This window comes from Terrapene carolina, unplaced genomic scaffold (genome assembly GCF_002925995.2).
Source record: "Terrapene carolina triunguis isolate 2854851 unplaced genomic scaffold, T_m_triunguis-2.0 Scaffold22, whole genome shotgun sequence".
Taxonomy (NCBI): Eukaryota; Metazoa; Chordata; order Testudines; family Emydidae; genus Terrapene; species Terrapene triunguis.
In genome coordinates, this window is record NW_020664373.1 from 10,132,191 (window position 1) to 10,147,930 (window position 15,740).

General features: G+C 40.0%; 1 protein-coding gene across 7 annotated transcripts in view; it reads right to left on the reverse strand.

The window, feature by feature from the left end:
- LOC113405015 (AP-1 complex subunit sigma-2) overlaps nucleotides 1-14,768 on the reverse strand; it is a 40,665-nt gene extending 25,897 nt beyond the window's left edge. For all 7 annotated transcript variants that reach the window (XR_003369656.2, XR_003899773.1, XM_026648642.2 and 4 more), the window contains exons 1-4: nucleotides 14,749-14,768; nucleotides 13,215-13,393; nucleotides 9,006-9,114; nucleotides 8,025-8,162 (exon numbers count right to left, since the gene is read on the reverse strand). Coding sequence is in view for 5 of the 7 variants with exons in the window: in XM_026648642.2 (XP_026504427.1) it covers nucleotides 8,025-8,162; nucleotides 9,006-9,114; nucleotides 13,215-13,393 (426 nt within the window). In the remaining 2 variants the exon portion in view is untranslated. The remainder of the gene's footprint in view (nucleotides 1-8,024; nucleotides 8,163-9,005; nucleotides 9,115-13,214; nucleotides 13,394-14,748) is intronic.
- Nucleotides 14,769-15,740: the final 972 nt, after the last annotated feature.

A 15,740-nucleotide genomic window follows, 5' to 3' on the forward strand; every position in this document is an offset into this window, starting at 1 on the left:
GCCTCAACACTGGTGATGTTAGCTGCAGAGAGAATGCTGGCATGGGTACAATGGTCTTCCTATCCGATACAGAGAATCTACCTAAAGCAGCGCTGTTGGTACCACTCCAGATGCTTAATATGGCTTTGGTATGTCACCCATGTCTCGCTCCCTAAAGAAGAGTGGGGATGACTATTGCAATGTAGACCAGGATCTTAGATTCCATCCACAGATCTGTCAGTAAAGACACAACGGAGCAACTTTCCAAAGGATACACTGTCACAACGGATCCCATGTTCAATCTCCACATCAAGATTGGCTGTCTGGGAGAGGTGGCTACCAATGTAAGGGAAATGCTCAACATTTTCCAGGGGTTCACCAATGACAATTTGTGGGAGAACAGGGGCAACTTGTTCTGGGGCAAGATGGAGGAGCACCTTACTCTTCCTAATGTTGAGGGAAAGTCCCAAGCTATGATAGGCGTCTGAGAAGAGATCTAGGGTGGACTGCAAGTCAGCCTCAATGTGTGTGAGGATAGCACAGTCGTCAGCATACTGAAGGTCAGTAATAACAGTCCTGGTGACTTTAGTTTTAGAATGAAGACGTCACAGATTGAAGAGCTGGCCATCCATGCAATACTCTATCCCAATTCCAGAAGAAAGGCAACCACAAAGAAGCAGCAAGATTATGGCAAGATAGATGGGAAAAAGGGTTGGGGCAATAACACAGCCCTGCTGTGGCTGGCTGGCTGACACCTCTACTGTTGCTTAATATGCCTTAGCATCTCCAACAAGTACAGTTGATCAGAACTTATTTCACATCTCATTCTGAAGACGACACCTCCAAAATGCAGAGCTGCATTCTTCACCCTCCTGACATGTTGGGACAATGGTTCAGTATTAGGTTTAGGGGAAGACTGCTGTCTACTTAATCAACACCACCACTTCCTACATCTCCCTGGGACTTTAAGGTCTCCCAACCAATATATAGATTTCCATTGTTGCCCAATCTTCAGACACTTCATTAACTGAATGCCTCCCACTGACACACACAGTATTGCTTTTCCACCAGTGTTCCTACAATACAGCTTACTGGATATACTCGTTCATAAGCCGATTTTTTTTTTTAGTAAAAAAGGGAAGCACCAGAGAAGGGGGTTGGTTTATGAATGGGCAGAGAGAGGGAGAGGTGGGACACAGCCCCTCCCCCCAACAGAAGGAGCAAGGAGAGGAAGCACAGCCAGCAGAGCCAGAAGGGAAGAGGCAGGGCTAGAGTCTCTCTGCTTCTGGCCACGCTGCTCTCCCCACAGCCTCCGAAGCAGCTGCAGCTCCAGGGCTGGCAGACTGCAGCCGTGCCACTCGGCCCCGGCCCCCCAGAGCAGGCTGCAGCCGCGCCGCCCGGCCCAGCCTGCCGGAGCACGCTGCGGCCATGTCACCCAGCCCAGACCGCTGGGACATGCTGCGGCCATGCCGCCAGGTCTGGCCCACCAGAGCAGGCTGCGGCTGTGCTGCCCAGCCTGCCGGAGCAACTCCAGCCAGGTCAGAGACATCCTCCCCGGCCCTCCCCAGATAAGGTGGGAAGGGATGGGATGGGGAGAGTGTGGGGGTCGCGGGCTAGGGGTGGGGTCATGTGGGGGTGGTCACAGGGGTTACTCCCCTGACCCCCAGCTTCTTCCCCCCCCAAAAAAAATTTCCTCACCAGTTGCTGTCCTCAGCCCGTCAGGGTAAGCAGCTGGTGCACCGGGACACTTTGTTTACTTAGGTTTACCTCTGTGCCTGCAGACGCTCAAGGTAAACAAACCATCTCGGCCCAACAGCGGCTCATCCTGATGGCCTAGGAGCCAAAGTTTGTTCCATTTTTACTTATCCATCTTGGGGGGCGGTCGGCTTACAAACAAACCAGCTTATGATTGAGTATATACAATTTATAAAATACAAATAAAATGTTCAGTGAAAAAGAAATCCTTGCATGAAATTAAGCATATATATATATATATATAAAGTTTCTAAAGGATTGAGGTCTAAAGGTATGATGGTGAGATGTATCCCATACACAACTCCCACTGATGTCAGTGGGAGTTATGTCTGAAGAACACATTTCCCAATAATACTGTCATGATATGCAGGCTTGCATTAATTAGTCAAGAATGCTATTCTCATTAATTCTTTTGCTTTTGTGGAATATGAGCAATAGCAGAAGCACCAAATCTGACAACAGTTAGGACGACAGTATTTCATTGGTTTATACTTTAGGATTATGTTCATAACTATAAGGACTAGAAACATTTTTAAATGAAAGATCAGATTCTGCAGAAACTGAATGTGAAGTCACCACATTCACACTGAAAGTGCTCCACTCACCAGTGGCTGAGTTTTTCAGCCTCTGTTTACTAGGACACAGTAAAACTATCTTAAGCAATCAAGGGGGACAAACAAAAGCAGCTGCTTACAGAGGTGGTCTTCTAATAGAGATGGTGAAAAATTATGTTCTCACCCACTTGTGGAGATCCCTTATACAGGTTAAAATGTTTGGGGATTTTTATTTTTAAAAATTGGTATTGCTAGCATTATTTATATGCACAACGGTTATATACTACTAAAGGCATATTACAGCCTTTAGAACCATACACAATCCTACAGTCTACATATAGCTGCTCTTTCAAACTGACAGTTTCCAGTCGAGAAGTTCTTCCTCTGATAGGAAATTCTCATGGCAGTTCCAAAATAGCCTCCACTTCCATACACAAGTTGCTTATCTCAGTGGGGAAGCAGGTTTTTAATACCCAAAAAAAAAAAAAAAAAAAAAAAAATTCAAAAAAGTAGACAGAGGAATAACATTGAAAATACACTTATTCTTCCTCATATACAGGGACAAGAGGTCACTAACTGAAATTAGGATGCAAGATATTTTAAAAAGATGAAAAATACAACTAATGGTTGATTTTAATGAAGCACATACTTTAGTAATATTTAGTAAAGGATTAGACAATTATATGAATAAAAATATGGAAACAGAAAGTAACCAATTGTGATTTACCAACAGACCTTTTGTCCAGACTGTTGGAATTTCCACTGAACATAAACATCAATATTTACAGTGAAATATCCAAACTGTTCTGCTGAAGACCCCTGGAGGAATAAATAACCTCCAGTGATAATACGTGGGTTGAACAAGATTTGGGAAATTCTAGTGAAAGAAAAATTAACCTACAAAAAAAAAAAAAAAAAAATTAAAAAATATTTTTAAAAGTGGTTACTAGAAAAAAAATCAACAGAAAAAAATCTCACCAGCTGGCAAGCCTTTAACAGTTATGTTCTTTCTTTAGTAAACACTGATGGTAACTGTTTTGCTTAATTAGATTAATTCTTTATGTATTATTAAATGTATATAATAGTATCTGTAACTATACTTGTATTGGGACTATTATGTAGGTTTGCACAGTATTAGTCGGAGACAGTATCTCATACTAATGGCCATCACTGAATTACTGAATGGCAATTCCTATAGTCCTAAGTGAAAAACTGATACTTCATTATTGTTGTGTACTATACTCAGAGATACAAGGTGGGTGAGGCAATATCTTTTATTGGACCAACTTCTGTTGGTGGGAGACAAGCTTTCGAGCTTCACAGAGCTCATCTTCAAGTCTGAAAAAGGTAGCCAGAGTATCACAGCTAAATACAAGGTAGGACAGATTGTTAAGAATAAGAGATTAACACACGTTGCAAGAAACTTCTTAAAACGGAATAGGCAATTAACCTTTTTCAAACCTGAAAGAGAGGTCTGTGGAGCTCTAAAGCTTGTCTCTTCCACCAACGGAAGTTGGTCCAATAAAAGATGTAAACTTACCAACCTTGTCTCAAATCCTGGTATCACCATGCTACAATAACAATGCAAACTATATTGTTTGTGTTATTTATTTGTTACGATGTCAAGTATTATTAAAAACAATTAGCAGTTTTAGCTGGAATTGTAAACAATCATGAAATTGGCCACATGACCTTTACTCATCCACAAAAATATGATGCATAAGTAAAATTACTTTTCAGCTGTTCAATATGAGATACATAAATGAGCACAAACGCCATAGCATTTTATGCTTATGGAAGAAAAAAGTCACCACAGGCAAAGAGTTGAGCTATGACCTCAAAAGCAAAATGTCATCTTTTAACAAAAGTATGCCTCAGTAACTGTTTTGAGTTACAAAATAGACTGGTAACTGCAATAAAACAGGCAGTGGATTATCAAATAAGGCCTTGATTCAGCAAAGCATTTAAACACTTCCTTAACTTAAAGTGAACCACAATGCTTAAGTGCTCTACTAAACCAGGATTTACTTAAGATTGTGATTAAATGCTTTGCTGAATTGATGCTTACATCAGGAAACAAAGATAAAATATAAAATGAAAAAAGCAATATCCACACAGAAGAAAAAAGTGCATACAGAGATTAGAAATTGCTACAGATTTTCTGGAATACCGTACTAATTTCAATGCCAACCTGAGAAAAGAAGAATAGAGGGAAGTGGCATGGAAAACTGGCTCTTGTAAATATAATTACAATGCAACATGGTTAATTGAGCACATCAAGACCTGAAAAATTTTATTTCACAGTTCCATAGTATGACAAAAAATGTATTCTTCTCAAATGGAAACGCATGTGCCCCTCTGCACCTCCACACACAGAATGTCAAACTACTGTCAGGGTTGCAGCTCTTTTAAAGATGAGGGTGAGCTGTGTATCACTGACAGCTTTAGTGGCCAGCACCAGATACAAAAAGACTCAATGTGTTGTCATGTGAAGGGAGCTAAGAAGAACACTAAAGAAAAATGAGCATCAAGTACACATGAAACCACAGCATGTAAGTCTCCAAAATCAGTACATTAGTGAGATGAGCGCTAACTGAACTGAGGACTGCTCTATACTAGGAAATTACATTAGTATAACTACGTCGCTCTTGGGTGTGAAAAATCCACACCCCTGAGCAATGCACTTAAACCGACCTATCCCCTGGTGTACACAGCAATAGGTTGATGGGAGAATTCTGCCTCTCAGGGAGGTGGAGTACCTACGCTGATGAGAGAAGCCCTCCTGTCTTCACTGAAGCACTACAGAGGCACAGCTGCAGCATTTTCAGTGTAGACAAGCCCTGAGTGTTTGTAAGTGATTATAACAGCACAGAAAGGTTAAGTACATGATACTCTAAAAAGGTGCTCTACAATATAAATCATCTCCTGGAAAACTGCCAGGGGAATACAAATGGACAAGCCTATAAGAGGCCAATTCACTCTTCAAACAACTCTTGCCTGTGCATGTTTTCCTTTTAATATTACTCACAACAGCCATTGCTTCCTCCCACTTAAGATCTGTAAAATGATGTTCCTTTGTGTGATAAACATTTCTGAACAGCTAATCATCATCAAAATGTGTTAGAAACACTAACCAGTTAATGATACATACATTACATTTAATGTATTAAAAATACAGTACTTAATTTTTTTTTAAATGACTGTCAAGTAACAATCCATTTAGGGCTCAAAGAAAATCTTTAGCTTTGAGATATATTGTGCATATGAGGAGTGGATCTGGTGAGAAAAAAGCATACTGATGTTTGAAAAAATTTGGGATTGGTAGAACTGAAGAATGTATTCTATTCTTGTGGACTTTTTCTAAACTATTCAGAGAAACAGAAATTCACTGAAATAAAAAGATCCTCCAATGGTGACATATGAATTCAACATTTCAGTATTCTTCATTGTCAGACTCTGGATTCACTTTGCATCAACTAGCATGAAAGGAAAGATCCTACACTAAAATATATAATTTTGTGTTAAACCTCTTTAAAATCCTGAAGTCCTTAAACTGAACTCCCACTGAAGTAAAAAAGCAGCCATATAAAGAGTGCCATTTTATATTTAATTGACATCATTAATCTATCAAACGGTGACAAAAATCTCAATTACATTTCCACCACAATGTAAAATAAACTTCAAAAGCAACAAGGATACAGATTTTTGTTACTTATTGGTTACAATCAGGAAAAATAGTTAACCCAGGGATCATAAAAGAAATCAGAAGGCTTGGGGGGGGAAATAAATAAATAAATAAATAAAACACTGTTTCAAAGAAGCAATGTCCACATTTAAAAAGAAAATGGAGAGAAGGAGAAAATTTCCCATTGTAAAAAAATTAAAAAGGGAGGCAATTTTTTTATTTTGTACTATTTATTTTTAGTGTCAAAATAATCTAGGGGTAGTAGAATGAAATTAAAGGTAAATTTTAGGCAGAATATCAGGAATTATTTCTGACTGTAGGATACAATAAAATAGCCTCCCAAAGGAAGTCTCATTGCTTGTAATTTTTAAAACTAGACTGGACAAAATGCTGCAAAATGCTGACATTGTAGGGAACAATCATGCATTTGCAGGGAGACCGATTATTTACTAGGTCACTTCCCATTTGTAACTTCTGCAATTCTTTGATTCTAGGAAAGCAAAAGCTTTAGATGAAAAACCCCATGGAACATTTTCTGTATGCCATAACAATATATAGCATTAGTAGAGTACCAAACAGCTAAAATTTCAGTAGGCCTGTAATATCCACCTCATTAGGAAATTCCCCTCTTACCACAATAAAGGAGTGATGAGAGGAAGGTTTCAGAGCATCCTTTGAAAATAGGAATAATTAAGCTTCCCAAACCAAAAAAGGATACATCACACAGTTTATTAGCACCTCTATCTATAAATGAGTCTTAGCTGGTATGTCATCCTCTTACTTTCACCTCAAGTAATAGGATTACAAAATGCAACTAAACTATGAGAGTGGAGAACAAAGGATGGGATAATTTTTCAATCCTATAATTTAGCAATAAGATGTTCCTGGGGCAATAGCAAGGACGGCAGAAGGAGAACCTCAGAAATATGGAGCGCTCACATGACAGATCAACAGAAACAGATCTCTCACAAGACAAAATAATAACCCATTAAAATGTTCATAGGACAAAGCTCAAATACTATTTTGCATTTATATAGCATCTTTTACCAGTGACCTCTAAACATTTTACAAGCCTTAAACTTTAACATGCACATGAGATGGGCAAATTGTACATCCCTGTCACAAATTGGTGCACAGAGAAGTTAAGTGACTTTACCAAGATCTTACTAGGTGTCATTGACAGGGTCTGAACTGCTAGTTCAATGTTATAACCTTGAGAACATCGTTAGTAAATAATAAAATACAAAGGGGCTGGTAGAGACAAGAGGGCTTTTTAAAATTTACTTTATTACTAGGGATTTTGCGGTACAATTAAAAAAAATTGCTTTCCAAACTCTGGGTTTAAGATCTGAGTTCATACTTTAACAGCTCTCCAAAGTCAGAAATTAACAGTGGAAATATTTTTATTTCAATAACTGAATAATGGGTGAAGTTTTGAATGTCTTTTCTACTTCATTCTATATATTTCTATGACTACTGACTAACTATTATTCTAACTTTATAATGCATTTATATTTTAAAATAAATTAAACTACAACATTAAGACATAATGCCTTTAGAATAGTTAATATTAACTATACCTGAAAGAGGCTCAAAGAAGAGAGTCTAGCTTCTGGATTTGAGCAGTGAAACAGTAAAGAAGCACACATGCATCAGGTATGACAAAAAACTAGTGATAATTATCAAGATTATTAAAGTGCAAAAAAGAAATCTAAGGAAGAGATATGGATAAATTAAAAAGAGCAACATCTATAAATATTAGGTAGCTTGCAATTCTAGCAAAACATACAACATAGGGACAATCTCTAAATAAATCTAAAGCTTTAAAAAGAAGCTTTACATATGTGTGTACTGAATACAAGGTGAAAAGAATAAAAAAGCTGAAAGATAATACTGTGGTAGTACATATACTACACAAACAGAAAAACTAACAGGAGATTACATGCTAAGCATGCTAAAAAGCGCTTTCTACCATATTAGAAAAGTGAGAGCCTTCATTAGCCAGAGCACAGCATGCTGGTGCTTAGGCAGGAGAAGTACCATTTGCTTACCTCCTGTAACAGATCTGCCTGCTCAATGGCTTTGAGAACGTTTTTCTTGGAGGTCTCCTGAACTTCCCCTCCCAACAGGAACTCATCCAGAATAAAATAAGCCTTTTCAAAATTGAAGATGATATCAAGTTCACACACCTGAAAAGCACAGTAAATGTTGTGATGGGGGGGTAGCATGCCTTATTAAGGTTGCCCAACACTTCCTATTATTAGATTCTTCTTTCACTTGCTCATAACTTTGCCAAATTAACTGTTCGGGCTGAAAATTTCCATTTCAGGCATTTTCTTAAAGCTGAATTTTTTGTGGAGAATTTCAGCCGAAGTGGTTCCGCCACTTCTGAGAATGAGGCTAGTGAGAAATGCATCTTGCCCATGTTAAAAAATTCCGGGGATCGTTTCTCTGACAAGCTCTGGTACCCCCATGCTTTGGAGCAGGGACTTGAAATTTGGCAGGAGGGAGGCCTTTGTGTCAGGGATGCGCCTTTCACTGTCCCCATGAGAATCCACCCAAACTGGGCCAAATCACAAGCATCTGAAAAACCACAGTTCGCATCTGCTAGTAGAGATTTGCTTGAATTTCAACATAGCTAACTATAATTCTATCTGCACTGAGTATGCTCTAGACTGGGGCTGCAGGGGGCTGCACAGAACTTTTCCTGAAATTGCAGCTGAAGGAAAGTAGATTGGGAAGGAGCCTGGGGGGAGAGAGGGGAACAGGACATACAACCACCTCCTCCCCTGACAAGGGTGTTGTGAAGATAGGTTAGTTACCAGGTTGATTTGGCAGAACAAGTGATGTAAGATTTGCCATATATATCTATATCTATATATCTATATCAGATATCCATGTCCAGCAGAAAACATATCACTTTTAAAATATCTTGTACACTAAGCAAGAAGATGATGCACTTACTATATTAACAAAAATACATAATGGAATTTTGTAAAAAACTGAAACCAAAATCAGAGTCACTAACTTACACTGCCAAAATACTTGTCAAGTAGTTCCACATAACGATGAATTATTTCCAGGGTTATCAGTTCATTGTCCTGATCTTCAATAGCACAGCAGAAATAAAGGCTTGCATATCTGCAACAACAAAATTATCTTTATGTTATTATAAAAACTCCAGCCCCCATGTCAGTTAAATTAGTGCTCCTGAAAGGTGTCAGATTGTTCTCAGTCCTGGAAACTAAGATCTGTGTATCCTCAGAAGTAACAGATTAGAGGCAGCAGCACTGCAAGCTTGCCCACATAGTATGACTGATGTTCCTTAAAAAGAACTGAGAGCAATCACCTCCATGGATCAAATAATATTTCAATTTCTATGGCCTTTTTAACCATTGGCTTCTCTCACGTCAAACTGAGCTTGTTAGAAAATTGAAAAGGCCTTTTCAATTTTTTTTTTTTTTAAAGCTTTTTTTGTCAAACCTGATTCAACAGAAATAAAAACAGTAACTCAGAGGATTTTTTTAATGCATTACAAAACAAATGATGTCTTTTATACACAGTTGTTGGGTAAATCACTTTCTACTGGCTTGGTTTTTAAAAGAGTACAGCAAGCATCCAATAGATAAGATTTGAAAATCTAAATTATAAATAAAACATTAACATTAAAACATCAGTCTGGAAAGAGAAAAATATCTGTGCGTTTTTCTAGCACAACGGTTTGAAGCTTACTCTAATTACTAGCACTCAAAGCAAATCTGTCTGAATACTTCTATTCTGTTACTCAAGGCACATGACTTTCTCCACATTCATTTTAATGTCAGCTGATTATTGCTATGTTCAGCTAAATTGTTTCCCTTCCAATGCTTAAGGATAATTTGAATCTCATGACAATAGCAGACCTTCATTTCAAGTTAAATGAGTAATAAGCTCTTAAAAGGACAGGCCTTAAATATAATTAAACAATTTGACCTGTTTCAGACAAAACAGCTTTTGTGTCACTAAACAAAAAAACAAAAACAAATGAACTCCCACTCCATAACACTTGGTCATAATACAGTGTCCACAACTAAATACAGATTTTAAAACTAAACCTAACCCTTTGAGAGTCCGTTTTAATACATCAAATTACTTTTCAACAATACAAAAGATTATATCACCTGGACTTTTCTTCTTAGAAGACTGTTTGTCCTTCATAACCACATCTAAAGGCAAATTTAAGGTTAGAAACCCTGCTGGTGTAGTATTTTCAACTAGGTTAAAGCAAGTGTTAACTAGAATGCATGTTCAAGTTCTACAACATGCAGTTTGGAGGGGGAAATTTAAATATATTTAAGTACAAAAGCTTCTAAGTTGCAACCCCCTAACACAAACTGGAGGCAAAGGTACCTATAATGATATGCTGGCTGGGAAAAGAACATTGTCCTTCAAAACATTCAGCAATAATCATATAATCAAAACAGGAGCAAGCCTGACCTCTTGAAGAAACACACTTCCATATCCAGGCAATGAAGAGCAAGCACCTACACCAAATTCAACCACAGTTGTAAGGGCCACATCTGTAATCTTTTGAAGGAGTAAACAAAGGCACATGCCCTCGTCAGGCGCCAATGCTTGAAGGCAGTCATATTGGTTCTCTTAGCTTGGACCTCAAAATATCCAAAACAAGCCCTGAGACGGGCAAGCTAAATCTCTTGTCAAGTCTAGAGTGGGTCCTCTGGAGATGAGAATGTGCAAGAGTTTATTTCTGTGTTTTTTCTCACTGACATATGTGAAAATATATTTTCAGATTCTCCTCTTAAAACACTTAATTCAGAGGATGTCTTGCCAATACAAACCACGATGAAGGGCTACAGCCTTGATCAAAGCATTTCAGCTTTCTTGATTTGTGTACATTGAGTATTTCAGGTGATGTATATGGCACAAGCTATAAGCTTACCAAATTTGTATCTGAGTTTGTATTGATCTCACAACAAAACGATGTTAATGAGGCCCTGGGACTTGAGCAGTATATGTTTACTGCCAAAGTTTTAAAGAAAGTCAAACCACTGAACTGGTAGACATCGTTGGCTACACACCTGGAACCAGAGTCTGTTGAAATACTAAATCAGCTTTGACAGCAGTAGCCTCTTTTGCAGAGGCAGAGAGAATAATTTCTTCATTTCAGGTTATTTAACTATTTTAAATTCAATGATTAGTTAATTCAAAGTTAAAAAGCATTTGAACGTTGAAAAGCAGTAAAGCTTGTTTTCTCTTCCAAACTATGAATAAAAACTAAATGTGAGAGGCTGAGATCTGCTATTTCTAAAATCCTGAAGGACACAGTGACCAGAAACAACTAGTTCAATTCACTAACTGCAGGTAACACTTTGTTTAATAAATCAGTTAGTTTTAAGCAGGTTTTGAATAATTTTTTTTTTTGTTATGTATCCAGCATATTTAAGGTAGCTTTAGTTTACTAATTAAAATCTTTAAAATTTTGCTTGCATTTTAATTGCATTTGAGTTCCTATCCAAAGAGCTCAAAACAAACAAGTAAAAGAATTAATCTTGCAAATAAGAAACACATTATTCGTTGTTTACTAACATAATACAAAATAAAAAATTAAGCATCTGAATAAATGTAAAGTAAGCTATATAACTGCTTAAATAAATGTGTATAGATATAACATTTCCTCCTAAGTTTGCAAAAAGCAGCACCAAATTTAGTATAAAGGCTGTATTTAGTTGCAAATTAACATGTTTTAAGTATTGTCAATCAGTTAAACAACCTCTCTTTAGGAGTACAAAGGCAAAAACATTAAAATTGATTGCTTAAAATTCGCTTTGATTTAAGTGAACCTACTACCTTGCTCTAATATCTGAAATTCTAACAATTAGGTAGTTCTAGAATAAATAAGTATAAAACATGCATTTCAGCAATTTAGATTATGAAATAAGAAAAACATGAAGAACTAGCAACACGAAACTAAAAAATGTTAAATGTTTTAAGTTTTTTAACAAGTCATGGTTTTTACCCAATGTGAGTCAAACTGTCCCCAAACTATGGGATAGATTATGCAGACCTTGGTAGAGGATTGGCTTAGGATTCTCTGTAGCATCCTCAAACTTGCAACCAAGATGAAGCACCTCTTGCTAAGAAGGACTGTGACCCCTGCCAAGGTTTGTCAGTTTCTGTAGATTGTCTGGTTCTCTTTTGGCTACCTGCCCAGGACAAAGACTACCAGAACTCCCTGAATATGAAGGATTGTTTCCAAGGCTGCTCTTGGACTCTTGGGCCACCCGAGCTTGCTCCTATTCCTTCTGGGTTTCATCGTTATCTTTGGAAGCATGCACTTTCTCCAAGCCCAAAGGCACTATCACACTAAGTGGTTTTTATCACTACTTAAATCCAGTCCTCTTAGTGGTGTTCCCTCAGCTGTGTGATGACCATGACTACCCAAACTTGAAGAAAAACAAGGAAATAAAACAAAGGAAAAATTAAATTACTTTCCCTGGCATCAATTAACTTGCCATTTTTTTTAAACTCCTTTTATAAAATTAGCTTTTAATAGGATGCATTTATTTCCTTCATCTCATTGGAATGTCAGTTACAGTAATTTGTGGAGAAAAGCAATTTCACAGCTGTTTTGTATTACATTCAAAAGGTCAGCAGAATCAAAACATTACAGCTGCACAACCTTAGCATTTTGCAAGTAAACAGGTACAAAAAGATTTCTGACTAAGAAAATTAGACAGTACTTTCACCCATAGAAAACTGATCTTGATTTCTCAAAGTGAAAAAATACTTTTTTGTACGGCCAGCAAAAATCTTTTCTTATTCATATGTCTGGTGCCTTTGAGCCCAAATTATATTTGTAACCAATTTATAGTTATCCACTGCTTGAGGTAAACATGTTTATAGAATTTAGTCATTCTAAATAGCCATTAAATCATACATTATTTTTCATATTTGTATCCATCCTTTTACTTAGACAGCTTAACACAGAACTGGAAAGAATCATTCTTAAGTTTAAGAAAATCTAACCTTTGTTCTTCAGCACATTTCTAAATGCATGAGTGGCTCTTTACGCATGGATGCTTCCTACTAGGTTATCAAATAAGATTTAAGAAAAAAAAACTCAAAACTAGCCTGTTTTCATCATCATAAGGGAGAAAACATTTCACTTTCATTATTTTCTTTGCTATTCATTACATCTTTTTTGATGTCTAGTAATTACAAGCTTAGTGAGGCAGAACCACCTTTTGTAGACAATCTTCAGGTCTCTCCACTCCAGGAAGCTGCACATTTTCGGTTTACGGGCCAGCACTGTCTGAACAAGTTCCCTTGTGATTTTCTTCTTCTCTTTGTCAGACAACGGGACATACCACTTCTGAAGTCTCAGCTTCCCCTGACGACTAAAAAGCAACATAAACTGCATCTGTTGAATTAACAAATAAAACTGTAATGAATTTGTCCTTCAGCTGTATCAAATTCAAACATTTTAAAATTAGTTTTATTAGTTGAAAAATGTTTTAAAGTAGGAAAAGAAATGAGAAGTGTCAATGACAGCCATCCAAAAGCTAGTATATCTACAAAATACTTTTAAAGGTGTAACCACTGTCTTAACTAAGGCACGTTCTACATTAGAAAAATGAAGCACCGCTAATAACAGATGTCCACAATGAGTTAAACAGTGGGTTACACAAGATTAACGTGTAGACAAAGAAACAGTGTTCAGGAATTTCAGAAACAGAGGTTAACACCACGAGATGCTGAACACATTATGCTTTCAGCTAAACTATGCTCAGCACTAGTACACTGGCACCTTTCGCTAATACTCATTGTCACCAACATAGCTGGTCTACTATAGACAAATTAAGAAACTGCACCCTCAGCCCCTTAATGTCAAAACCCATGATTTCTGATACCAAATTCACTGCCAACTGGATTATAGGTATTGCATTAAGAATACTTTTTTCACCTATATTAATTTATTCCAGTGTATGTCAAAGCACTTCAAAGACACTGATTAAGTTTCCTAACTCCCGGGGAGGTGGCAAGTCTTTCCCCCATTTTACAAATGGGGAAACGGGAATAAAGATGAAGAGATTGGCCAAGCGCTGCTGTCCCTCCCCCACAGTGATATTACTATTGAGTTTGAGAAAGCACTTATGTTAAGCACCTTTTCCTGCATTTGGGGGGGGGGGGGGGCTCAAATGTCCATTGAGCTTGAAGAGCAAGCGGGAGCACCAGCGAAGCCCAATTAGCCTTTCAGGTGGGTCTGCTTCGTTAAGGGTCCTCAGCCCTGACCCGGATCTGCCACCCCCCACGAAGGGCTCCGGCAGTTGGCCGCCTCGACAGCACTGCGGGGCGGGAGAGCAGGCGGGATCCTCGGGATGCACCGGCTCCTCACGAGCGGCGGCAGGGAACCCAACCCGAGGCCGGGCAGCGCCAGCCAGGGAGCCGCCCGGGGGCAGAGCGCTGCCTCCGCCACAGCCTCGCCCCGGCCGGACAGGGGAGCCCGCGGCAGGCAGGCGACATCACGCCCCCCCCGTGCTTAGAGTCCGTTCCCCGGGGGCAGAGCAGCAGTTTAACCGTCGCGCGCACGGCGGAGGGCGCACAGCGCAGTCCCGGGTGCCACCCTCCCGGGTCCCGTTAAATCACGGCGGCCACACGCGTTTGCGCAGCGGAGGGAGCGGCGCGGAGCCCGGTATCAGCCGGGAAGGGAGGGTCTATACCCCGGGGACTCTCCCCGAGCAGCCCCCCGCCCCGGCCGGACTCGGAGCCGCTTACCGTGCCCGCAGGAGGAGGCAGCGGCGAGCGGGGCGGGCGGAGGAGCCGCCGGGAGGCTCTGGCTCGAGCTCTTGGCGCGCGCGCAGCTGGGCGAGAAACAACCGCCCCAGGGCCCGAGCCGGGAGGGAGGGGCTGGGCGCGGCGAGCGGCTCCAAGAGGGCGGGGCAGGAGCGAGAGGAGACGCCGCTTTTCTTCCAACAAAACTTTATTAGCTCGGCGAACACAGGCGGCGCAGGGGCTGCGCGCACCCGCTTGGGGGGGAGGGGACAAACGGTTGGACCAGTCAATCAGCGAGCGGGACATATAAGCAGCTCGTGTGGTAGCCGTGCAGCAGCCAATCAGCGGGCCAGGCACACTGGCAAATGAAAGGAACCAATCAGCATGACAGAACCACAATAGGGGCGAAGTAGGGATTACGGCAGCCAACCAGAAAATCAAACACACAGCGTTTTTTTACAGTAGCCAATCACCGAGGGAGACACAGATCGGAAAATGGCCTCAGTCAATCTGCAGTTTGGCAATAAACCCCTCTAACCCGCCCACAAAGCCGGAAGTGATTGAGTGCTAGAAGTGCTCATTCCGCATGCGCACCCGGTAGCGTTCCCTAGTGTAATCTAAATACATTTGCATCCCAGGGGTGTTCCCTAAAGCACGTCACGCTCGGATGGGGAGGGTCTGCCAGGCCCGGCCCCGAGGGAGACCAGTGTTAATGGCCGTGGGGCAGGGAGTGAGACACGTGCTTCCTCTGCCCCAGGCCAGGGCATTTCAGCGGCTGTATCAGGGTGGCGAAGGGCAGTCGGTGGTTTCCAGTTGTTCCCCTGGGGGCGGGCACAGTCACTGAAGAGGGGATATAGTTATTACTTACCCCCCTCTTGGTACAAGGTTTAGTTGTAGAGAACAAAGACTTCCTTGGTGAGCAGCTGAGTCTAATGCCTTGCACTGTTAATTAAAATGCACACACTAGTGTTAATGCCACATTAAAGTTTGTGAGA